Here is a 25854-nt window from a genome sequence, read left to right as displayed (position 1 = left end):
AAAAAAAACAGTTCTTGGTTTCTCTGATCTTTTCTATTGTTTTGCTTGGTCTCTACTTCTCCTATCTTTATTATTTCCTAACTTCTTCAGTTCAGTTCAGTTCAGTCACTCAGTCATGTCTAACTCTTTGTGACCCCATGAATCACAGCACGCCAGGCCTCCCTGTCCATCACCAATTCCCAGAGTTCACTCAGATTCATGTACATTGAGTCAGTGATGCCATCCAGCCATCTCACCCTCTGTCATCTCCTTTTCCTCCTGCCCCCAATCCCTCCCAGCATCAGGGTCTTTTCCAATGGGTCAACTCTTCTCATGAGGTGGCCAAAGTACTGGAGTTTCAGCTTCAGCATCAGTCCTTCCAATGAATACCCAGGACTGATCTTCTTTAGGATGGACTGGTTGGACCTCCTTGCAGTCCAAGAGTCTTCTCTAACACCACAGTTCAAAAGCATCAATTCTTCGGCACTCAGCTTTCTTCACAGTCCAACTCTCACATCCATACATAACCACTGGGAAAACCACAGCCTTGACTAAATGGACCTTTGTTGGCAAAGTAATGTCTCTGCTTTTCAATATGCTATCTAGGTTGGTCATAATTTTCCTTCCAAGGAGTAAGCATCTTTGAATTTCATGGCTGCAGTCACCATCTGCAGTGATTTTGGAGCCCAAAAAAATAAAGTCCAACACTGTTTCCATTGTTTCCCCATCTACTTCCCATGAAGTGATGGGACCAGATGCCATGATCTTAGTTTTCTGAATGTTGAGCTTTAAGTCAACTTTTCCACTCTCCTCTTTTACTTTGATCAAGAGGCTCTTTAGTTCCTCTTCACTTTCTGCCATAAGGGTGGTGTCATCTGCATATCTGAGGTTATTGATATTTCTCCTGGCAATCTTGATTCCAGCTTGTGCTTCGTCCAGCCCAGCGTTTCTCATGATGTACTCTGCATATAAATTAAAAAAGCAGGGTGACAATATACAGCCTTGATGTACTCCTTTTCCTATTTAGAACCAGTCTGTTGTTCCATGTCCAGTTCCAACTGTTGCTTCCTGACCTGCATAGAGGTTTCTCAAGAGGCAGGTCAGGTGGTCTGGTATTCCCATCTCTTTCAGAATTTTCCAGTTTATTGTGATCCACACAGTCAAAGGCTTTGGCAGAGTCAATAAAGCAGAAATAGATGTTTTTCTGGAACTCTCTTACACATGCTGGCAATTTGATCTCTGGTTCCTCTGCTTTTTCTAAAACCAGCTTGAACATCTGGAAGTTTATGGTTCACATATTGCTGAAGCCTGGTTTGGAGAATTTTGAGCATTACTTTACCAGCGTGTGAGATGAGTGCAATTGTGCGGCAGTTTGAGCATTCTTTGGCATTACCTTTCTTTGGGATTGGAATGAAAACTGACCTTTTCCAGTCCTGTGGCCACTGCTGAGTTTTCCAAATTTGCTGGCATATTGAGTGCAGCACTTTCACAGCATCATCTTTCAGGATTTGAAATAGCTCAACTGGGTTTATCTTTTTCTTTCCCAGGCAAGAATGCTGGAGTAGGTTGCCATATCCTTCTCCAGGGGATCTTCCTGACCCAGGGGTGGAACCTGTGTCTCCTGCATTGCTGGCAGATTCTTTACCACTGAGCCAGGGAAGCCCTGTTTCTTTTTCTAACTCCTTTAGATGGTAGGTGGTTATGTTTAAGATTTTCTTTGTTTCTTGAGGTATGCCTGCATTGCTACAAAATTCCCTCTTGTGACTGTTACTGCTGTGTCCCACAGACTTTGGAAAGTTGTTTATTTTCATTTGTCTCAAGGTATTTTCTGATCTCCTCTTTGATTTCTTCATTGACCTGCTGGTTTTTAAGTATCATGTTTAGTCTCCATGTGTTTCTGTTTTTCCCATTTTTCTTTTGTAACTGATCTCTAGTTTTCATACTGTTGTGGTCAGATAAGATGCTTGATATAACTTCTATGCTCCTAAATTTACTAGGACTAGTTTTGTGTCCTAGCATGTGATTCATTCAGGAGAATGGTCCATGTGCACTTGAAAACAATGTGTATTCTACTGTTTGGGGATGGAGTGTGTGTGTGTGTGTGTGTGTGTGTGTGTGTTAGTTGCTCAGTTGTGTCCAACTCTTGCAACCCTATAGACCAGAGACCATCAGGCCCCCCTGTCCATGGAATTCTCCAGGCAAGAATACTGGAGTGGGTAGCCATTTCCTTCTCCAGAGGATTTTCTCGATCCAGGGATTGAACCTGGGTCTCCTGCAATTGAGGCAGTTTCTTTACCATCTAAGCCACCAGGGAAGCCTGGAATGTCCTACAGATATCTATTAAAGCCAAGTAGTCTAATGTCATTTAAGGCCACTGTTTCCTTATGGATTTTCTGTCTGGGTGATTAATTTGTCCACTGATATAAGTGGGGTATTAAAGTCCCCCATTATTATTGTATTACTGTCAATCTTTAGGTCTTTTAATATTTGCTTTATATATTTAAGTGCTCCTGTATTGGGTACGTTTATGTTTATGAATGTTATATCCTCTTCTTGTATTGATCCCTTTATCATTACACAATGCCCTTCTTTGTCTTTTATTACAGACTTTGTTTTAAAGTGGCAAAGTATCTAGAGACCACAATCTGGGTACGGAGGGTGCTTACTAATACTGGGCTAGTGACTCTACCACAGCAAAATAAAGCCAGCATATGTGTAAATATATCGATTAAATATATCAGGAATTCTTACTAATACTTTCAGTTTAAGACTAAAGATGTTTACATCATTGTTCTCACATTTCTGCTCTTTCACCCATATTCAAAATTCCAGTTTCCAAATCACCAACAAAATTACTCATTTCCTTTGCAGTACATGCACCTATAATCCCAAAAGAATAACATTAATATTATTAGCAACAGTACTACTGAAAACAGTATAAGGCTTTCCTTTGTTCTTAGGATAAATTTCATTAGGAATGTGCAGCCAAATAACTGTGTTTTAAAGGCACTTGGAATAGTTCCTCTTCATGTGGTTATACTACCAATGGAATGCATAGTTAGGCTCAATTTCACTTTTAATTAGGAATTACCTTATTTAAAAATTTTTTGTAATTATGCAAAATATTTGGCTTCAAAGTAAAAAAACGTCGATTCAAGGAAAGCTAGCTTTATTTCCTGTCTTTTCTACCCTATTTCTATCTTCCTTCCATGGACAGCATTTAAAATTTTTTTTCAAAGTTAGTCTTTTCATTTTAAAATATGTTTCTTTCTACAAATACTCTCCTTCCCTACAACTTGCTATTTTAAAAAGATATAAGTAGTAATCTGAGGTATAATTTTTTTCTATTGTTCTTTTTTTCACTTGCTGTATTCCAGAGATTATGTCATATAAGTTTATAGAGATTGTCCTCTTTCATTCTGACAGCTGCAGAAGCCTCCACTGTGTGGATCTCACACGCAATGAACAACCACAGTGAACTGTCCATTCAATCAAGCCCCTACTACTGGGCATTTGGATTGTTTTTTGCTCACTAATACAAGTCAGGTTACAATCAACAGTCGTACTCATAGATAAATTTTTTGCCATTGTATTTTTAGGAAATATTCCTAAAAGTAGGATTGCTGGATGAATGGGTAAATGAACGTATAATCTTGCTAGATAGATAATCTGCTAGGCATCTAATTCCTCTCAGAGAGGAATTATTTTGCATTTCTCCCAACAGTGTATGGCAGTGCCAGTTTTCCCAAGGTCGCACCAAGGGTATCCTAACAAACTTCTGAATTTTTGCCAAACATAGAGGCAAGAAATATCTCAGTGTAATTTTGTTCTTTTTCTAGCTTTTTGGGATAGAAGCATAGATCACTAATTTCAGCCTGTTTTTTTTAAGTTAATATATCCATTAGTTTATAGGGCTACAAACTTGCCTCAAGCATTGCTTTAGCTGCATCCCACAAGTTTTGATATACAAGATCTTTATTGTCATTCATTTAAAAATAGTTTCTAATTTTGCTTTCTTCACCAAATTGTGAGTTATTCAGTAAGTGAAAGTGTTAGTTGCTCAGTCGTGACCAACTCTTTGTGACCCCTGTGCAGCCCAACAGGCTCCTCTGTCCATGGAGTTCTTTAAGCAAGAATACTGGATCAGGCAGCCATTCCCTTCCCCAGGGGGATCTTCTTGACCCAGGGATTGAACCTGAGTTTCTTGCACTGCCAGCAGATTCTTCACCATCTTGAGCCACCAGGGACAGGTACACTAGTAATCTCACCAAAATCACTGGGAATTTTCTGTCTTTTTTTTTTTTTTTCTGATCTTTTTCTCTAGGTTAATTCCATTACGGTTGGAAAATAAACTCTGAATTATTTCAGTGGTTTAATATTTAACTGAGGCTTAATTTATGATTCAGCTTGTGATCAGTATGGTAAATGTTCCACATGCATTTTTAAAATAAGACTTTTGTCACAGTTGAATGTGGCATGATATGAATGTCAGTTATGTCAAGTATGTATATTAGCAAGATGTCCTGTATCATATTTTTTGTCCGCTTAGTTCTGTCACCTATTAAGAGGTATGTTAAAGTCTATTTTGATCATGGATTCATTGCTCCCTTTACATCTGTCGATGTTTAATGTCTGTCTATATCATGTGAAACTATGATACTGGTTCTGTATAGATACACAATTTTCAATATTCTGGTGGACTGACCACTTTATCAGTATGAATTGTCTTTATCTATAGAGTAATGCTTCCTGCCTTAAACTCTACATTGTCTGTTATTAGCATAGTTACAACAGCTTTCTTTTGATTAGTATTTATTTGATGTTATCTTTTTTCCATCGGTTTAATATCAGCTGTTTTGTATATTACTACAGGTGTGTTATCTGCAAACAGCATATAATTGGGTTCAACATTTTAAACTAGTCTGATGTGAGCATTCTAATTGAGGTATGTAATCCTTTTATATAATTTACTGTGATCACTGAAAAACTGGGTTTATTGCTATCATCTTACTATTTGCATTCTATTTCACCCACCTGTTTTATATTCCTTTGTCTTCCTGGCCGCCTTTATGAATTAATCAAATGTTTTTTATTATTTCATTTTCCCTTAATTATACATTCTTTAACTGTTCTTTTAGTAATTAGCTAAAAGTACAACATGCATCTTTGATTTATTACAGACTAAAAATATAAATTATTACTTCAATTTTATGACTTTCCTGTAATGCTAAAGCCTAATATTTTGTCCACGTGTATTCGTGGGAAATGAATCTTGTGTTTTCAGCTGTGTTCCCCTGGAAACTTAATAAAGGTAGACTGTCACCCATGTTACTAAGCAACACTGCTTATGGTAAAGATGACCTGACTCTAAACTGCCAGTGGACTGTGAGGACCTGGTAGAAAGACCCAGCTCTGAGTTTTCCCCTGTGTGACATTTCTTGTCCCTTGTTAGAACTCTTGGACTCTAGGTCACAGGACTGTTATAAGAGGCATTGGTTCTTACATGGAACTTGAGACTTCCAGGCTAGGATGGTTCCCACACTCACCTATGTGGTCCTGATCCCTTATTCCTGAGCTGTCAGCTGGGGGGCTGGAGTAGAGAACAGTCCCCAGGACTGCTGTCAGAAAGCTATGGGAACTCTTGGAGAAATACATGAAAAGCTGCTCTGCTGGCTTGCTATGTGTTCTGTATTCTCCAGAGTGAAAGCAAGACAACAGCTCTACTGGGTTGCGCAAGATATGAAATATCTGTCGAGCTGGGCTTCAAACCAGAGGCAGTGTGCATTGCAGAGTGGCAGCATCAATGAAACAGACTTTCATATCTTTGGTTCAATGGCCAGAGCACCATGAAACAAATGGAACGGGGAGGGAGATGCTGGTAAGCCTCAGTGGGGACTAACCTTCTCAGAGTCTGATGGCAAAGGCTTACTGTGACAGGGGATAAATCTTCCCCTTGTAGGAATGGATGAAAGCTGGAGACAAACTTATGGTAAGAGAATACGTCTCACTTTCCAAGAAATGCCTGGTGGAAAATGGGCTGACTGGCAAGAATCATATTCCCGTGGTGTAGCTGATGCATCTGAGCCAAAGGTGGCACTGATGCCTGACAAGGGGTGGGAAGGAGACAAACACTCAAGGCTGCATGTTTGTGACTAGGTCTGGATCAGACAAGGGGGTGGAGCAGCGTGGCTCTGACCCAAGTTGGGTTGGCCGGGGATCCAACCAGCACAAAGTAGTGCTCACAAGCCACCACCTAAAGAACTGGGGGACAAAAATGGGAGACTACCTCTGCACCAGCCCACAAGGTCAAAGAGGACGATGTGGCAACCTGGCAAACAAACTGGCTGCAACGGCAATGGCGGCAGCGTGCTGTGCATCTGGCATCACAGGCGAGACCTCGACAGAGGCCACCATGTGAGAGTAACCTCGGCTGCAAGCTGGGCAGCTTTTTGAGGGCTCTGAAAGTGCATAATGATTGAACCCTAAAATGGAGTCTGACCAATGTTATCTGCTGACACTTACTGATAATTATGGTAATGCAAACTAAAAACTCTCTAAAGAGACAACTACAGATGGTGTTTTCGAGAAATAATAAAGGACAATGACTAAGTATTTTAAACGTTGAAGCAGGGAGGGTACGGAGATCCTTGTTCTTTTGTGAAAGAACAAGGTAAATGGGAAACAATGGTAAATGGGAAAAAGGTGCTTTTGCTTTGTTATCACTGCCATTTTCTAAGTGTGATCCTCTGATCAGCAACATCACCCAGAATCACCTGGGAATTTAGGAGAAATGTAAATTATCAAGCCCAACCCTAGACTTACTAAATCAGTAAGTGAAGTCATAGAAACCTAGCAATATGTTTTAACAAGTCCTCCAGGTGACTGCGGTATACCCTCAAGTCTAAGATCTACTGTGCTAAAAAGTTAATAAGGTCATGGTTGGTCTGTGAGCCTATAATGAAATCTCATGTTGGATTTACCTTCTAGCCCTATTTCTCTCAGGACCTAATAAAGGAGAAACGTTAGCTGTCACCAGACAAGACAGCTTACAGTAAAAATGACCTTGGTAAACTGTAGCTGGACTGGTGAGACTGGAAAAAACTGGAGGCAGAGATGGCAACCCGCTCCAGTATTCTTGCCTGAGAAACCCCATGGACAAAGGAGCCTGGTGAGTTACAGTCCACGGGGTCACAAAGGGTCAGACACAACTGAGTGATTGCACATGCATGTGTGCACATTCCCAACAGCCTTATCAACTTATCACAGGGTTCTAATCTTTGGATGAAGATCAAACGGCCCATGACCTTCAGCCAGATTATGCATACTGGAAAAGGCATCATTTAAAGGACTGTATCTATCCCAGATAAAAGGACCATTACCAGGTGCTCTTAACTAGCTCATGCACAGGGAAACGAAAGCACTTGTCTCTTGACTTCATGTTTCTCACTTAAGGGAAGTCTCTGCTCTGAACTGGTCTAGAGTAAGGACTGCTGACCCCAAACGCAGACCCACACTAGGAGGAGGAGACAACAGCAACGGTAGGCAGCTGACCCAACCATCTGGACCTGTAAGATCAATCCCACTAAAAGAACTGTTTACCAAATGTGTGTCTCTCTAGCAACACTGAAAGTTATTGTTTTACTTCTAACCATACTGTTGCCCTCAACGTTTAGGATGGTGAGAAAACTCTCAAATGAAGTCGTGACCGAGAATTGTGAATTATCTTAACCACTTGTGACATGTTTCACCGCAAGTCTACTGCGAGAATTTTATAAAGTTTTAAAATAAAGTTGTAATTCAGTATAACTGGTAAAATGTATAGCCTATAGATACTTTTCCATTAGAAAAAAGAAAAAGACTGGGAAAAACTCTAAGCACCTGGTAGAAAGCCACCGCTGGGAGCCTCTAGGTACCATGGTTCTTGTGGCTAACTGTGTCCCTTTCTACTGTTCTGAGCATGTGGGGCTATTACAAAAGATACTGGTTCTCATATGGAACCTAGAGCATTTAAGTCAGGGTAGTCTTCACTTAACCATTTGACTTGTTCCCTCGTACCTAAACAGTCACTTGGTAGGAAAGAAGGGTGGGCAGAGAATGGCCCTGGCCTAATGATGCCTATTCTGGAGGTATGAGCCTGCTGCTGCTGTGGTGTCCTGGCCCCTGATCCTCAAGTGAAGCCCACGCCAAGTGAGGCCAATTACCCGAGTATGAAATGTCTAACTGGATCTGAGACCATCTACAGTGGTCAGTGTAATTCCTTTCTGCCTTTCGTATTGCTGTTGCTATGAACTGTAACCTCAGAAGACAGTACTGTTATTATTTTGTATCAACATACTTATTTACACATATCTTAATATTTACTCTTGCTGTTGTTTTCTTTGCTTTTTTCTGAGTTTCTAACTGGAATAGTTTTCCTTCTGTCTGAAAGAAATCCCTTAAGGATTTTTAATGCCAGTCTGCTGATAACATGTATCTTTCAGTTTCTGGTGGTCTAAAACCTTTATCTAAACTTCATAAAAAAATCAAGGTATAATATAAGTGGAAATGCTCAGACCTTAGGTATAACATTCAGTTTTGACTATTACTTAAAGACACAGAAAACATTAAACACTCCAGAATGTTCTTTCAAGCTGCTTCCCAATCAACCCCTTCCCCTGACAAAGCAATTCACTCTTCTGATTTCTACCACCAGAGGTTAATTGTGCCTGTTCTAGGATTTCGTATAGTTGGGAATCATACACTATACATTTTTTTGTGTCCAGTGATTTAATAGCACAATATTTCTGAGATTCATCAATATGGATATAGGATCTTTCTTGTCAAATAGTATCTACTGTATAAATATAATACTGATTATCTATTCTCTTATTGATGGGTATCTGTTTCTAGGTTTTTGGCTGTTATAAATAAATCTGCTGTGAACATTTTTTAACAAGTATTTTGTGGACATAATTTTCATGGGGTTTCTCTGGTGGCTCAGACAGTAAAGAATACGCCTGCAGTGGAGGAGACCCAGGTTCAATCTCTGGGTAAGGAAGATCCCCTGGAGAATGGAATGGCTACTCCCTCCAGTACTCCTGCCTGGAGAATCAGAGGAGCATGGACTTGCAAAGAGTCAGACATGACTGAGTGACTAACACTTTCACTTTTGATTAAGTACCAGGCAGTAAAATACTGGATCATATATGCTTAGCTTTTTAATAAGCTATCAGACTGTCTTCCAAATAGCTGTATTATTTTATATTCTCACTAGCAATGTATCAGAGTTCTGGTTGCTCCATATCATCTCAAATTATCAATTTTTTCATTTTAGCCCTGTTTCTTGCTTCAAACTTTTTTTAAAAAAAAGAGTATAGCTGTATCTGCTGTCCTTTTTTATTGTTTGTATGATGTATTTTTCATCTTTGTATTTTCAGCCTTTCTGTGTCCTAATATCTGAAGAGTTTCTCTTATAAGCAGCATATAGTTGGATTTAAAAAATCCATTCCATACAAAATGCTTTAACGATAAATCTTTTCTGAATCTAACTAATGATATACTTATCTACTATTTTACTATCTGTGGTCTATTTTTATGTACTTTTTACCTTTCTTAATTTTCTTTGGATTAATCAAATGTTTTACATTATTTCATTCTCCTTCCACTGAATTACATTTTGAAACCATTTTTAGTAGTTAGCCTGGAACTTAAAACACACATTCTTATTACAGTCCAATGCAAACTTTCTTTTATGACTTGGCCGATACCAATTAAAACTTAGAACTTTTAGACTCCATTTATTTCTCTGCCATCGTTTATGTTACTGTTACCATGAATTTTGGTTATATATAAAGGTGAAGCTCCTCAGGGCAGTGCAGTTATCATTTTGTACAATTAGTCTTCATTTACATTTTCTTTCCAGTGTCCTTTCCCTCTGGCATGCCCATATTTCTGTCTGGGATCATTTTTCTGAAGAACTCCCTTTAATTTTTATTTCAGTGCAAGCCTACTGGTGCCAAGGTCTCTGAATTTTTATTGAACACCTATCTATTTCATTTCAATTTCTAAAGAATATTTTTGCTGGAAAAGAATTCTAGGTTTGCAGTTTTCTTTTTTAGTACCTTAAAGATGTCACTGCATTGGCTGCTAGTTTTTATCATTTCCACTGAGACGCTGCCCGTTTTATTGTTGCTCCTTCTGAAAGGCACTGTGGTGGATTAAAGATCCACCATTAAAGATGGACTGTAGTCTTTCTTTGCACTACCAGCAGGTGAAGGATATCTCCCTTGCCCTGGGACTTGCTTTGACGGATGGAACTCGTAAAGGCGCTGCTGTTCCAGCTCTCTGCATGGGTTCTGAAAGGCCTGGATGCTTTTGCTCTCAGTCTCTTGGAGCCCTGAGACACCAGGTAAAAAGGTCCAGCTTCTCTGCTGGAGAGTCTGCTTGGAGAGAGACAATATACAGCTGTGTCTCATCTATTCCAACCACTCCATATTTCTTTGGTGGTCAGCCCCAGTTGAGACTCCATATGTTTGTGGTTGCATGGATGATCCCAAGTCAGATCAGAAGGAAGTCCAGCTTAGGTTGCAGGGTCTTGAGCAAATAATAGTTTTGTTTTAAGCCACTCAATTCTGGCCTAATTTATTAAGCAAAAAAGATAACTGAAAACAATATCTGGTATCGAGAACAGACTGCTGCCATAATAGAAACTTAGAGCCATGCTGACAGTACTCTGGGGAATGGGTTGAGGATATTGCTGAAGGAACATTAACAAGACCATTAATGCAGGCTGGAAGAGCACTGAGGAAACTGCTCCTGGAGGCTGGGGGAGAGGCATCACCATCTATTGGCAAAACAAAGAGGGAGGCTCTACCTGGAATATAGGAAAATCCCTTAAGATGCTGTGGATCTGGCTAGGGAGGCTTTGAGGAAGAATGCTGAGAGTGACAAATGGTTTTTTAAATGTCACCCATAATAAAGCATTAAAAGAGGAGAGCTAAACAAGGAACTGCACAGTTTCCAAGCAGAATTTAGAGAAAATGCTTCCAAACTGGGACTTGCAAGGTTAGAAAATGAAACTTCCTCATCTCAATTACCAGCTTCTCCAGTCAGCACAAGGTTTTGACAAAAAAAAAAAAATCAAATCCAGATGCTACCAGTAAAACTATGGCCTCAGGATCAAGATCACATCAAAAACACAGAAGTAAGACCCTCTGTTACTCCACCTCAGAAAGATCTGTGTCTTGAGTTAAGTCTCGTGGGCTGTCAGACAAAAGGCATCTAAGAATCTTAAAGGTATTGTCCTGGACTCATGTTTGAAGCAGATGGGGCCTTCCTGAAGAGATCTGTGGGCGTGGCTTTTGCCTCTTGGAATGTCTTGTAATCTGAAAGTCCACAAAGTTTTACAAAGTTGTGCCAAGGATACCCAGGCAGCAGGCTGAGGAAGCGCTTTAGCTGCAAATATAGGACACTTCTAAGGAAAAGGAAAGGCAGCCTCGAGAGAAGAACTGAGAAACAGAACAGGAAGCTAACCCCAGGGAACCAAAACAGGCCCTAATCAAGGACTATTTCCTACCCTGGAATTGGGGGAACTGGTGACAACTGGCCATGTGAATTTCAGAACTGCCATGCAACAGTGATGGCTGTGTGCATTTCCTCTCCTTTAAGCTGACGTGATTACCCTTCCCTACCACACTGCCACGGTCATACTGGAAGCTGAGTAGACTCTTTTAATCACTGTTATATCACCTCTTCAATATCATATAATAAGTGGATAGATTCTTAACCATAAAGTAAGAAAACAAAGTTTTGCAAATATCCTGTTTCATGACTTCAGAAAAAAGATATTTCAAGATATGGTTCCTACCCATGATCCAAACTACCAAATATTCTTTATTCACCAGAAGATGAAACTTTGACTTATTTCTCACACCTGGATTCCAAAGTTCTTAGTAGCATCACCTGAATCTATCCATGGTAGACTAAAAACGAGAAAACTGACCACATAAATTTAAGCACAGAAAGTAAACAAAGCAGCAAAAAAGAATAGTAACCATGTAATGGAAAAAGCCACAGAAAAATGATTAAAATATTCTGTGTGGGGTTATTTCACGTCATCCTTTTAGTTACCAAGTGCTAAATAACTAACCAAAGAGGTTAGGGCCACTTAATGGCAAATAATCTGGAAAAGTTAGAAAGTGCATAACAGTTTATAGCTTTCCTACAGAGTGACTTACCTTTTCCAAAACTTTGGCAATTCTGGTGCCAATTTGTTCAAGTGACTGTTGTGGATATTGGTCTTTGCCAAGATTCTGCAATACCTGGTTCAGGGAGGGAGATGACAGATTAGAGGAATGACAATGAGGCGAGGTCTGACGACGCTGCTGACACCGAGCTGGGCACTGCGCCGTGGGTGCAGACTGTATCTGGGGGCGCCTGCTGTGGTCCTGTCGCTAAGGCATTTTGTGGAAGACACACTGAAGGCCATTACCATTCCCTCAGCCCTCTCTCGCTTAACAAAGGTTATAGGCAAGTAAAACACATTCGTTATAGCATTACAAAAGTAGAGTACATAAAGAAAACAAAAAGCGCTTGTAACTGTATCACCCAGACACAACCACTGTTAGGATCGCTTATGTATCTTTCAGATATTTTTCTATGTACACATGTATCACTACTCTCACAGACTGTATACTATGGGATCACACTGTAAAGTATCACCTACATTTTCACACAATATAGTCAAAAAACTTCAAGTCAATAACTGTATTTCTCATACATCTTTCTTAATGGCTCTTATTGTATAATAGCTTATATCTACACTGAAACTTATTTAACATAGCCTCTACTGCTGGATATTTGTGGCATGTTTTCTGATTATTCCTCTATGTACACTCTTTGCTAGATATATGCTGGGTCTGCCCTCCTTCCCTCCCTTCTTAAGAATGTCAACAGGAGAATTAACTGTCCCAAATATTTCTCACAAAGAGCCTCCGTCCAGTGACAAGCAGAATGCTACCCATCTGGAGGAATGAATCAGAATTATAATTTTCTGGTCATAAAAAAAAGCATACGTTCAGCCACTGGGCCTGAAAGAAATCAGGCTTTTCCTAAAGCCATCTAGACAACAGCCATCTGAAAAAGGCAAAAAAACCTGGCCTGTCCACTTGCGCTTTCACTATCAGCTGCATCATAACTGTATGGCAAAAACTACAGACTGGCTGAATATAGCTCTGGCTGAACAGAGCACTCACCTCTGTTAACTGGCTCTCACCCGTGTAGTGTAGGCTGGCTCGGTTGGACACCCCCTGCAAGTGGTCCAGGGTGTGCATGCTCGTCGGGAGATTGCCATTGCAAACAGGTTCCATCGCTGGCTGCTGTATTGGAGTGGCAAAGTCTATGTGTTCGGTGATGCTGAAAAATGGAGAGGACCACCTTAGCCATAGAAAAGTTAAGTGGGTGGGGACAAAGTATTACTCATTTGCTGACCATAACTGCAATATATAAATAGAACTATCTGGAACCACAGAATCTCAAAATGGAAGCGATTTCCGGAGCTACTTAGTCTGGCCTCTCACTTTATAGGTACAAGGACTCCAGTGCCTGGTACTGACTGTTTGCTGACTGTGTGAGTAGAGGCTGTGCCCTCGGTCAGAGCAGCAGCGTTGGGATCTGAGTCCTGAGCTCAGTCTTTTCTCAAGCTGCCTCCTTTCTACGCATCAAGGTGTCTGATTTCCTCGCTGCTGCTGGCCACTTTCTCTCACTGGGGAGGTTTTAAACCAGGTAGGTTCTCTTCTAGGATTTCTTTTCCAGGGTACAGATAGTAATAAATAATCAGAAGTGGTTCCTATCTTTCATTCTCCCTCTATGCACAGAGGCATACTTGTCCCCACAGGACAAGCTCCCTAAAGTTTAGACCGTAAATGTTACACAGATCCAGCTATTCATTGTATCCATGTATAAGATGTAAGCACTTCCCTTCATGGTTCCAAAGTGGTCATTTTCCTGCTATATACTGGCCAAATGTTTTACTCCACCATATATACTGATGTGGCAATTTGACACTGGCAAATTTTGCTTCTAGCTACTTAAAAAAGTTGACCATATATTAATATGCAAACATTCATTCATTATTTATTCAGTCTATCACATGTCAGATATCAGAGTTATAATAATTAACAAAACATACCCAGTCCCCACTGTTATGATGCTCACTGTCTTGTGATAGTTATTACAGATGGGATGAGTTATAAAAGATAAAAACACAGTAGTGTCAGTTTCCTAGAGGGGGTGTACATTTCCTCTGTGCTGATGGAGGAGGGAGGTAGTTCGTGAAGGATTTCCTGAGGAGGAAAGATGTTAAGACCAGAAGGAGGAAAATGAATTGAGCAGGTAGGGAGAAGATGCTGAGAACACCACCACGGGCAAAGGCAGCACACGTGTGAAGGCCTGGCAGGAGGGAGAGCAGAGCTGAAGATGGAAAGACACGTGGGGAGCAATCATGAAGGGCTCTGTGGGCCACTGTAAACAGCAGTATTTACAAGTTGTTAGAGCAGTTTAAGAATTATTTGACTTCTATCTGAGGAACAATTCTGAGTACTATGGAGAGAATGGACTGAGGAGATGCAAGAATGAATAAAGCAGCAACAGGGATGAAGAAAAGCAAGTAGTTTTGAAAAATACTCAAAGGGTAAAAGTGACCAGAACTGGTAACAGACTGGATTGGAGGGGTAAGGGTAACTCCTGGGTTTCTGGCCTAAGCACTTCTGGGAGCTATTTACTAAGAGCAAGAGACAGAAAACAAACAGAACAAAGATTTTTTGGGGAAAGGAGAACGGACAAGAAAAGGGTGAGTTTAGTCTTCCAGAGCTTTAAGTGCTGGAGAGAGATCTAGGCAGGGAGGCCAACTGGAGAGATGACTTGAGGGATTTGAAGAAAGGTCTAGTCTGGAGATTCAGATTTGAGAGTTGTCAACATATCAGTGACAGAAGTTTTGGACTCTGACTAGCAGTGATTTTAAAATAAGGTTTAGTGGTAAATCTTAGGGAACTGCAATGCTTAAAAAAAAAAAAGTGGGGGGCCAACGAAAGAGAATGAGCATCCAGGGGGAAAAAGCAGTTATCGGAGAGGCACCCGGCTGGCTTGTGTCCTGGGAGGTGCTCACAGATGTGGATTTGCTCTGACTCCCTTTTCAAGCACATGATGCCAGTGAGGTTTTGTGCTTTAATGGAGAGTGCCAGTCTTTAATTTAAACTAAGTCCTCTGTGACTGGATCGATAGAAGGCAGGGGAGCAGGCACAGAGAGGAGGGCACCCAGACCATGTCGGGACCACGAGCTGAGTCCATCCCAGGCATCCTCTGAACCACCAACCCCAGGAAGGATGACTCTATGGCAGCTGCTGACAAAGAAGGGCATCCCTAAAGTCAGCCAGGGCCCAGTGGGATCACTGGTACACAGATGCCATGAAAGAGGGAGAGCTTTAAGATACTCACTCAATGTTTTTTGAAGAAACTGCAAGCCAGGTACTCACGATGGCTGTCAGCTCTACCCAGCGGAGCTTGAGGCACTCGTCCGGGCTGGGCCACCCCAGACTCTGGTAGTCACGCTTTTTTCCTAGAAGGAAAGTACATCATCTGTCAACACAATGGCAAAGACCCAAAGACACATATAGTGTCTTATGCCCTGGTGGTTACTTCACTCAGACTGGTGTATCGGAGGTGCCAGTCATCCTTCCAGTCTAGAATTTCTACCACTTACAGAACTGACAAAAGTCTTTGTCATTCACAGCGATGGGAGTAACTGTCGTCATTGAGGAAAGTCTTGTTTTCAAAGATAAGATGATGAAGTAAAAGTGAATGAGTCCTTCACTGGATTTAAGACTGAGATGAGGGTTAAAATACTCCTCAGTGTTAACATTTTACCAAACTTAATTTTCACCTTTCTACATTTTGATTCTATAAAGACAGCTCTAGGTCAGGAGAAGCCGACGCATCTAACGCAGGCTTCTTAACCTGGCACTACTGACACTGTGAGCGTTGTCCCGGGCTCTGGAGGACGTCTCACAGCGTCCCCAGCCTCTCCAAAACAGACGTCAGCAGGACCTTTCCTGAGGTGTGACAACCAAAAGTGTCTCCAGAGACCCTCAAGTGTTCCCTGGGAGGGCAAAGCCACTCCTGGCAGAGAACCTGTTGTGAAGAAGGGCAGTGCGATGCAGAATAATGATGACAGCGAAAGGTGATCGCTTATTTCCAGTGCACTCACTGTGTTGCGTGTTCAGGTCCTGTGCTAAATGCTTTTCATCTGTAACCTCAGGAGGCAGGTTTTAATCCTTGTTTCTCGAATGAGAAAATGGAGGCTCAAGGGAAATCAAGTGACCTGCCCAGGGTAACCCAGCTACGAGAGGGCAGCACCGCGATTCAGATCCAGGTCTCTTTGACTATAACATGCGCGCTACCAGTCATGCTATTTAAAGCTTTCTTGGGCCTTTAAGGCTCTGTTTCCTGATACCCTTCAAAGGTACCACCTTTTGGGTGTAGGCTCTTTACTTAGATAAACCCCCAAGAAAAGAGCAGATCTAAGTCTTATCTGGGAAGGATTCTTCTGAAGAAATTCCAATGGAATGGATAGCAAGGAGAACTTTGGTAATGTATAGCTCTTTCTATACTGTAGGAATTTACCAACAATAGAAAACATTTAAGATAGAGGCAGGGCTTTAGATTTAGATTTTAATAAAAGAGAAAAAAAAAGTTAGGAAGAGTTTCAAATGAACCCTGTTTAAATAAATAACAAGAGAATTAAACCATAACTTTCACAATACAACTTATTTTTCCTTTCTGTTTAAGAAATTTGCTTGGAAAATATTTTGTTGTTGTTCAGTTGCTCAGTCATGTTCGACTCTCTGCAGCCCCATGGACTGCAGCACGCCAGGTTTCCCGGTCCTTCACCATCTCCCGGAGCTTGCTCAAACTCATGTCCATTGAGTCAGTGATGCCATATTTATTGAGCAGCTATTATATGGGGCTGGGAACTGTATTAAAACACTAGGGATACAGAGGGGAACAATAAAAGGGCCCGCCCTTGAGTGCACAGTTTAGTGAGGAAGGCAAACATAAATTCTTAGAGCACAACAGGGTAAGTGCCACAGTGAAGGCAGAGAGCAGCTGTGCAGAGGAGAAAGAGACTGATGCTGCCTGAAGGGGCAACGAAGAGATGGCACTGGAGTTTGAAGTTTACGGATGAGTGACATCTTAGCATCGCGGAGGTGGCAGAAGTGCATCCTAGGTGGAGGGAAGGGCATGTGCAAAGACAAGGAGGTGAAACACGAGCATGATTGGTTCAGGGAACGGTGCTGAAGGGGAGACAGAGGCTCGGTTGTAAATGGTCTTGTGCGCCACCCTAGAAAGCGTGGTCTTTATGCTGCAGGCACTGGGGAGCCTTTAAGCCCATCTCTCACCACACCGTTCACAAGGATGTCATAAGACACTCTGCTAAGTGCTTTGCTTAAATCCAGTTACATTATGTATATGGCACTTCCCTGGTCTTCTAGTCTAGTGGACCTCACCAAAGTGGGAAATGAAGTCAATTATGCATTATCAGTTTTATTAATTCTTAGAAAATCAACAATGACCCTTCATCTCTGAGACTCTTCCCCCACGGGCTCACAAAGGACTAGTTTAATAATTTGCTTTACCACCATATCAGGATTTATAACAAATCTTATCACTTGGCAGTGGACAGAATCTATAGTTGGTTGAAAACTGGGATACTGAACCTCTGCAGTCTTCTCTTACCTCTTCCACGCTATAGAACTTTGGACATGAGTGAAAGTAAATAGTTTTATGATCTTATTTGCAAGTACATCCAGTGCCCTACCCAACCCCACCTATTTGAATCCACTTAAAACTGCCTAAGTGCTCTTCTATCCTCTCAACCATACTGAGCTTTAATTTTCACTTTTACAAGAAATTTTTAGTTTTTGTTTGTAAAAGTAATATAGGCTTATTTTAAGAAAATTTAAAAATGGAAAAAAAACATAGAAAATGAAAATCACCTGTAGCCCTATTGGCACCCAGAGATGACCATTTATGACGTTTCAGTGTAAAATTGAGCTATCTTCAATATATGCTACTTTATAAAGTGCTTTTGTTCACTTGCTAAATTACAGACATCTTGGTTGCACAGTACAGGGCAGGAACATGCTGTGGTTTAGGCAACTGTCATCCTTTAGGTATTTTTCAGATTTTTATTATGATAAGCAGCATGATGATCAGTATCTTTATATGTATATCTGTTGCACTTATAAGATTCAGTTCAGTTCAGTCACACAGTCATGTATGACTCTCTGTGACCCCATGAATCGCAGCATGCCAGGCCTCTCTGTCCATCACCAACTCCTAGAGTTCACTCAAACTCACATCCATTGAGTCGGTGATGCCACCCAGCCATCTCATCTTCTGTCATCCCCTTCTCCTCCTGCCCCAACCCCTCCCAGCATCAGAGTCTTTTCCAATGAGTCAGCTCTTTGCATGAGGTGGCCAAAGTACTAGAGTTTCAGCTTTAGCATCATTCCTTCCAAAGAACACCCAGGATCTCCTTTAGAATAGACTGGTTGGATCTGGTTGCAGTCCAGGGGACTCTCAAGAGTCTTCTCCAACACCACAGTTCAAAAGCATCAATTCTTCGGCGCTCAGCTTTCTTCACAGTCCAACTCTCACATCCATACATGACCACTGGAAAAACCATAGCCTTGACTAGACGGACCTTAGTCGGCAAAGTAATGTCTCTGCTTTTGAATATGCTTAGAAGATTATTTAGGGTAAATCACTAGAAGTAGAACTGTTGGTATATTTAAAAATTTTCTGATGTATCTAGTCAAACTATCCCCAAATTCATTTTATTAAATCTCACTGTGTATTATACAAAGACAATCTGACAAGCAGAAATGGCATGTTACATTTTACGTCTGCATTTCCTTGACTGCTCGAGAGGCTAAACATTTAAACCACTGGAGCGGCCGTGCGTGTGTATGTGTCTGAGTGTGTTATGTATATTTGGTGAACTGCCTATGTACTGTGCACATATTTTACTGAAATGCTGTATTTTTTTCTATCGATTTGGAGGCGCTCTTTAAATGACACTGATATCCTTTGTTTATCATGTATTCTGTAAAAATATATAAATATTCTGCAAAAAATACTGTTTCAATTCTTTGTCTATTTTGTAGTGTTTTCTGATGCCAGAATTACTTTTTTCTTTTTCTCTGCTTTAGAAAGTCCTTTTTCACCTTAAAAGTATGTAACTATCCATTTAAATTTTCCTCTTTAATGTATTTATTATTATTACATTTACTATTTAAACCATTGGAAGTTTCACTGCTATAATGACTAATGTTTTATAGTTTGAGTATCTTTTTCCTTGCTACTGCACATAGGCTTATTAGAGCAAGTGCCACTTTCTTCCCATAATCTGCTAACACATGCTATCTTCCTTAAACAGTAAAACTACTTTATATTTCAACTCCAGTCATGCCAAAATGTCCTTTTTGGTGTCCTTAGTATTTCTGTCAAGTCACAGATCATTCTGAGATTTAGCTAAGATTACCTCATCCCTTATATTTTATTATGTGCTCTCTGCTTTCAGCTTTGGCTACTGCCACTGCTGCTGCTAAGTCGCTTCTTTCGTGTCCGACTCTGTGCAACCCCACAGACGGCAGCCCACCAGGCTCCCCCGTCCCTGGGGCTCTCCAGGCAAGAACACTGGAGTGGGTTGCCATTTCCTTCTCCAATGCATGAAAGTGAAAAGTGAAAGGGAAGTCGCTCAGTCGTGTCCAACTTCGCGACCCCATGGACTGCAGCCTACCAGGCTCCTCCATCCATGGGATTTTCCAGGCAAGAGTACTGGAGTGGGTTGTCATTGCCTTCTCCGCAGCTTTGGCAAATACAATTTAAATTAGACACATTTTCATGAAGTTATCTTGAATTGTTAAATCTAACACAGTGAAAATATCCTTTTAAAAAAGGAGAAAAAAAGTTAAAGAGGAGAATTTTCTTTCTTTTTTTTTTTTTAAAGAAATTCTATCACCACCATTTCACTGCTGGAAAAGAAAGTCAACTGTACTCATGGCAGTGGCCCTGAACCTGGAGTCCAAAGACAGCCTTTGGCATAACTATGAACCCTGAAAGTACATGCCACATTTTGATGTAAATGTATTTTTTTTTCCCCTGGGGAGTAGTTCCAAAGCATTATCTAATACTTAAAGACCTATCTAACATATAAAAAATTACTAGATAGTAATTATCGAGCCCTTTGTGTTCAGTTCATTTAAAGCACTTTACATGTATAACCTTATAGAATACACACAACCACTCTATAAGATAGATGCAATTATCCCCATTTTATAGATAAGAAAAATGAGACAAAGGAACTAAATGGCAGAACTGGTGTCTGAACCCAAGGAGTCTGTCTTGAACCCACAGTTTTTTTAATATATTAAACTAAGCTGTCAAGGTAAGAAGTAACAGAGTATTTAAGTTCAAGATGGTAAGAACATAAGCCAAATAAATGTTTAAAACAAACTTTTTATACCAATGACTGGCTTCCTGTTCACTTGGCTCAATTACCTTTTCATGTGATCTACGTCTGCAGTCATGAACACACCCTTTGTGAGAACTGAAACAGTGAAATCTGAAAGAAGAAACTGGCATATTGAACATTCCAATCTACCTTGTGGCCCAGGAGATGCCACCTTTGGGCCAGTGATCTCCAGGTTTCCTTGGTTACGATGCACATTTTCTGTCTGACTTGATTCTACCTTTTTCCCAGAAGTTTTCTTATGATCTCCTTTGGGTTTCTTTACACGTTTGACCTGGAATGTGATCTGGGAAATGAAAACATGTTAGGGACAAATGAGATCAATTTTCACGTCTGCCTGTGGCTGTGAGCATTGGTGGCTTTAAGAATAACCAGTCCTAACACAATATTGTAAAGCAATTATCCTCCAATTAAAAAACAAAAATAACAACCAGTACTGTGCAAGAGTTAAGTTCTTTCCTTCAGTTTAATTCTTAAAGGTCTAGATGAAAAATGTTTAGTGAAATAAACAAAATAACCTAGCCTTAAAGGATACAGAGGAAACTAAAACTTCAGATGTTTGAACCGGGCTGTTCGAAGCCTGCAGGCTTTGAGCGTGGCTTCACACCCATTTCCTCTAAAAGCCAACCCTACCCAAGGCACATGAAATGCTTCCAGCAGTACAATTCTCATGTGAAGGCTGACTAGGGCACGGAGTCGAGTGGCACACACCCAACAGATTACACTTGGCAAATTAGGAGCACTGCCCATTACCCACTCTCAAGGACCTGGGCTACAAATTGGTAAGGACTGAGTTGGCAAACTCTTACCCATTCTGTCGCTTCATCATCTTCACTTCTGCAGTCTCCATAGCAAGAACTTCTGGCTACTCCATCCTGGGGGCCTTTCTTCAGTACTCGTATGCCCTGCAAGTCCAGACGCCGTCCCTTCATCTCCAGTGCTCCTCCAAAGCCTTCCAGGGGCCATGCCTGTTGAAATTCATCCACCAAGGCCAATATCTCTTCTGACATTTTTGTTTCATCTGAATTCTCCATCTCATCAGAACCATTGCTTTCCTCAACCACTGTACCTGAAATTCAAGTGCAAGCATGGTATTACAAGTTACGCAGTCATTCACGTACTTGAGTGACTCCAACCTTGCTTTCTGAGAAAAGTTTCGGCTCTGCTTAGAGGCACTTCTGTAGTCCATCTTCATAAAAATACCATTCAACATCTTCAGAATTCATAATTTATCATTTTTGTCATCCAGCTTTTATAAAAAACTGGATTGAGAACAATGGCAGAAGCTAGATGGTAGGCAGTCATAGATTGTCACTAGTGAGCATGAAGATGGCTATTTTATGTGTATTTTGGGGGAGGGGGGAAAGGCCAACTTGCTCTAGATATAAGACATAGATGGTAAAGATGAAGTTTATTATGATATATTATTTAATATATAGGATTCTTCAAGCTTTATTCAAATGGCATATGAAATATAGTTGTTAAGACCATACAGCCTAATTACCTTAACTGAACAATGATTTGTTTAGTGGAAAATTATCCTAATTCCACATGAAGGCTTTCATTTTCACTAATGGCTAATATAAGATATAACAATTTGCTAGCGTAATTTTTCCCTAAAATGGTTATCAAGATATTTATTATATTGCTAATGTTTCTTATGTAAAGACTCCCATGGATGTTTCTCAGTGCAATGGCCTAGTAAAAATTCTCTCTCCTGAGCAGTCAGTATGTTTCCATTATTATACACTGTAGGTTACACAACCTTACAAGCTCCCCTCTATGCCTAACTAGAAAGAAAGCTTAGGGCAAAATTAGTCTGAGTTTCTTAACAGAATGTTTTCCTTTAAAAAAAAAAATTCTTTACTACTTAACTTCTGCTGTTTTGAATAAATGGCTGAATCTTACACTGTGTTCTGTGACAGTTCTTTCTACTCCTTCTAAGAAGTATACAGAGTACATAAACAAATAAAACAGAATGCTTCCTTCTATGATACGTGCCCAGTGGACAACCTGAGAGCTTGGGGTTGATGGCTCACAAATTGATAGTCTATGTTATGCCAGTACCCCAATAATCTTCAACTGGTAATCTGGCTTTTCAGTAATTTAGAACATGGTATTCATAAGGCCAAGGCTAGGAATCTCATAACGGTATCAATAGACCTATAACCACAGTGAGTAACCCGTCTCAGAAATGCAGTTTCAGTCTCTGAGAAGTCTGAGAAAGCAGGCTGATTCCCATTACTAAAAACAACTTAAAGCTTTGAGCCCTTCTCACAGAAGGTCTGCAGCATCACTCAGCTCTCCAGTGGCATCCCTGTCTCCCATTCCACTTTCCAGAATAGAAAGTGGGAAGGCGGGCAGGGCTGTTGCCAAGCTGAGGAGTACCACTAGAAATCTCTGTCATTTTTCTCTGAAAAGCTATACGGCTCTTCCATTTGTTAACAAGTGACTACAAAATCTATTGCTATCCTTTCAAGTAACTTTGTTTTCTGAACCAATATGATAGTTTCTGTTGCTTAATATTATCATTAATGTTCTGAAACAAGTATAAAGTCAAACAGGGGTTGGCAAAGTCTTTTCCTTTAGGATATTTAGATAAGAATGGTTGCTTGCCAAAATTATGCAGTCAGTAGTATAAATGTGGGGCTGACAAAGAGTTCTAAGTTTTAGTTTCTACCTTGTTTGCTCCTGTATTCCAAACGTCCACAATTGCTCCTGGCACAGAGCAGGCGCGAACAGCTACAGAAACAATTAATGGGAACTCAGGAAAAATTTGTTTTGTGGGTTCCTTGAGGATCTGCTGTTCCTGCTTTTGCCTTGTCCTGCTGGAAATCTGTCATGTGTTCAAGTACTGCCCACCTAGATGATAGGCAAGCAATGGAAAGGCAGGCATCATGTGTTTAGCATAGTGTCTGATACGCCATATAATTCACAAACGTCTCAGTACCTAAGCCAGGAAAGCAGCAGAAAAGGACTGCTATAGGGATTCCAACAGGAACTTCATTAGAATTGCCCGGCAGCTGACTTGTAGCAACAGCGTTGTCTCCAAGTCTTCCTCATGTTATTTTAGCTTCCTCTCCTTCCTTCTCTGGCTACCATGGGATACCCTGCACCCGGTTCTGGGACAGAAAAGAACTTTTGATAGATTTGGCCATGACCAAGAATACAGGAGTAAAGAAAAGTGGCTTTTGGTCAAAGGAAGACAGCACATAAGTAATTCCCCAGTGCATAGTTAGAGCTGCAAATGGATGGAAGCCTTATTTCCACTCAAAAACTACTACTATTTAGAAAGTATTCATGCTGTTTAGTTAAAAAAACTTCTGCAAGCCCAGGTCCCAAAGATTAATACTTCCAATGCCCTTCAGTTCAGTTCAGTTCAGTCACTCAGTCATGTCCGACTCTTTGCGACCCCATGAATCACAGCACGCCAGGCCTCCCTGTCCATCACCAACTCCCAGAGTTCACTCAGACTCACGTCTATTGAGTCTGTGATGCCATCCAGCTATCTCATCCTCGGTCGTCCCCTTCTCCTCCTGCCCCCAATCTCTCCCAGCATCAGTCTTTTCCAATGAGTTAACTCTTCACATGAGGTGGCCAAAGTGCTGGAGCTTCAGCTTTAGCATCCTTCCAAAGAAATCCCAGGGTTGATCTCCTTGCAGTCCAAGGGACTCTCAAGAGTCTTCTCCAACACCACAGTTCAAAAGCACCAATTCTTCAGCGCTCAGCCTTCTTCACAGTCCAACTCTCACATCCATACATGACTACTGGGAAAACAATAGCCTTGACTAGACGGACCTTAGTCGGCAAAGTAATGTCTCTGCTTTTGAATATGCTATCTAGGTTGGTCATAACTTTTCTTCCAAGGAATAAGCGTCTTTTAATTTCATGGCTGCAGTCACCATCTGCAGTGATTTGGGAGCCCAAAAAAATAAAGTCTGACACTGTTTCCACTGTTTCTTCATCTATTTCCCATGGAGTGATGGGACCGGATGCCATGATCTTCGTTTTCTGAATGTTGAGCTTTAAGCCAACATTTTCACTCTCCTCTTTCACTTTCATCAAGAGGCTTTTTAGTTCCTCTTCACTTTCTGCCATAAGGGTGGTGTCATCTGCATATCTGAGGTTATTGATATTTCTCGTGGCAATCTTGATTCCAGCTTGTGTTTCTTCCAGTCCAGCGTTTCTCATGATGTACCCTGCATAGAAGTTAAATAAGCAGGGTGACAATATACAGCCTTGACGTACTCCTTTTCCTATTTGAAACCAGTCTGTTGTTTCATGTCCAGTTCCAACTGTTGCCTCCTGGCCTGCATACAGATTTCTCAAGAGGCAGGTCAGGTGGTCTGGTATTCCCATCTCTTTCAGAATTTTCCACAGTTTATTGTGATCCACACAGTCAAAGGCTTTGGCATAGTCAATAAAGCAGAAACAGATGTTTTTCTGGAACTCTCTTGCTTTTTCCATGATCCAGCGGATGTTGGCAATTTGATCTCTGGTTCCTCTGCCTTTTCTAAAACCAGCTTGAACATCAGGAAGTTCACGGTTCACGTATTGGTGAAGCCTGGCTTGGAGAATTTTGAGCATTACTTTACTAGCATGTGAGATGAGTGCAATTGTGTGGTAGTTAGAGCATTCTTTGTCATTGCCTTTCTTTGGGACTGGAATGAAAACTGACCTTTTCCAGTCCTGTGGCCACTGCTGAGTCTTCCAAATTTGCTGGCATATTGACTGCAGCACTTTCACAGCATCATCTTTCAGGAATTGAGATAGCTCTACTGGAATTCCATCACCTCCACTAGCTTTGTTCGTAGTGATGCTTTCCAAGGGCCCCTTGACTTCACATTCCAAGATGTCTGGCTCTAGATGAGTGATCACACCATTGTGATTATCTGGGTTGTGAAGATCCTTTTTGTACAGGTCTTCTGTGTATTCTTGCCATCTCTTCTTAACATCTTCTGCTTCTGTTAGGTCCATACCATTTCTGTCCTTTATTGAGCCCATCTTTGCATGAAATGTTCCCTTGGTATCTCTAATTTTCTTGAAGAGATCTCTAGTCTTTCCCATTCTGTTGTTTTCCCCTATTTCTTTGCATTGATTGCTGAAGAAGGCTTTCTTATCTCTTCCTGCTATTCTTTGGAACTCTGCATTCAGATGCTTATATCTTTCCTTTTCTCCTATGCCCTTAACATATGGTAATATATATCATTAAAAAGTTCCTAGGGAAAAGGCCTTTCGCTGGTGGACATCAGTATTCAACTAAAAACTAGTTGCAGGCTTCTGCTGCTGGCAGCCATTCGGCCTTT

General features: G+C 40.9%; 1 protein-coding gene across 6 annotated transcripts in view; it reads right to left on the bottom strand.

Annotated features, from left to right (window-relative positions):
• TTC17 (tetratricopeptide repeat domain 17) overlaps positions 1–25854 on the bottom strand; it is a 124385-nt gene that overhangs the window by 17440 nt on the left and 81091 nt on the right. For 5 of the 6 annotated variants that reach the window (XM_068988337.1, XM_068988338.1, XM_068988340.1 and 2 more), the window contains 5 exons: positions 21358–21617; positions 20681–20834; positions 15451–15571; positions 13212–13371; positions 12195–12278 (listed from right to left, as the gene is read on the bottom strand). In XM_068988337.1, coding sequence (XP_068844438.1) covers positions 12195–12278; positions 13212–13371; positions 15451–15571; positions 20681–20834; positions 21358–21617 — 779 coding nt within the window. Of the gene's footprint in view, positions 1–12194; positions 12279–13211; positions 13372–15450; positions 15572–17500; positions 17515–20680; positions 20835–21357; positions 21618–25854 lie in introns of those variants that run through there. The other variant, XM_068988342.1, reaches the window with a different exon arrangement.

This window comes from Capricornis sumatraensis, chromosome 16, assembly GCF_032405125.1.
Source record: "Capricornis sumatraensis isolate serow.1 chromosome 16, serow.2, whole genome shotgun sequence".
NCBI lineage: Eukaryota > Metazoa > Chordata > Mammalia > Artiodactyla > Bovidae > Capricornis > Capricornis sumatraensis.
Note: the sequence above shows the minus strand (reverse complement) of the source record. Positions and strands in the feature narration are given on the sequence as shown.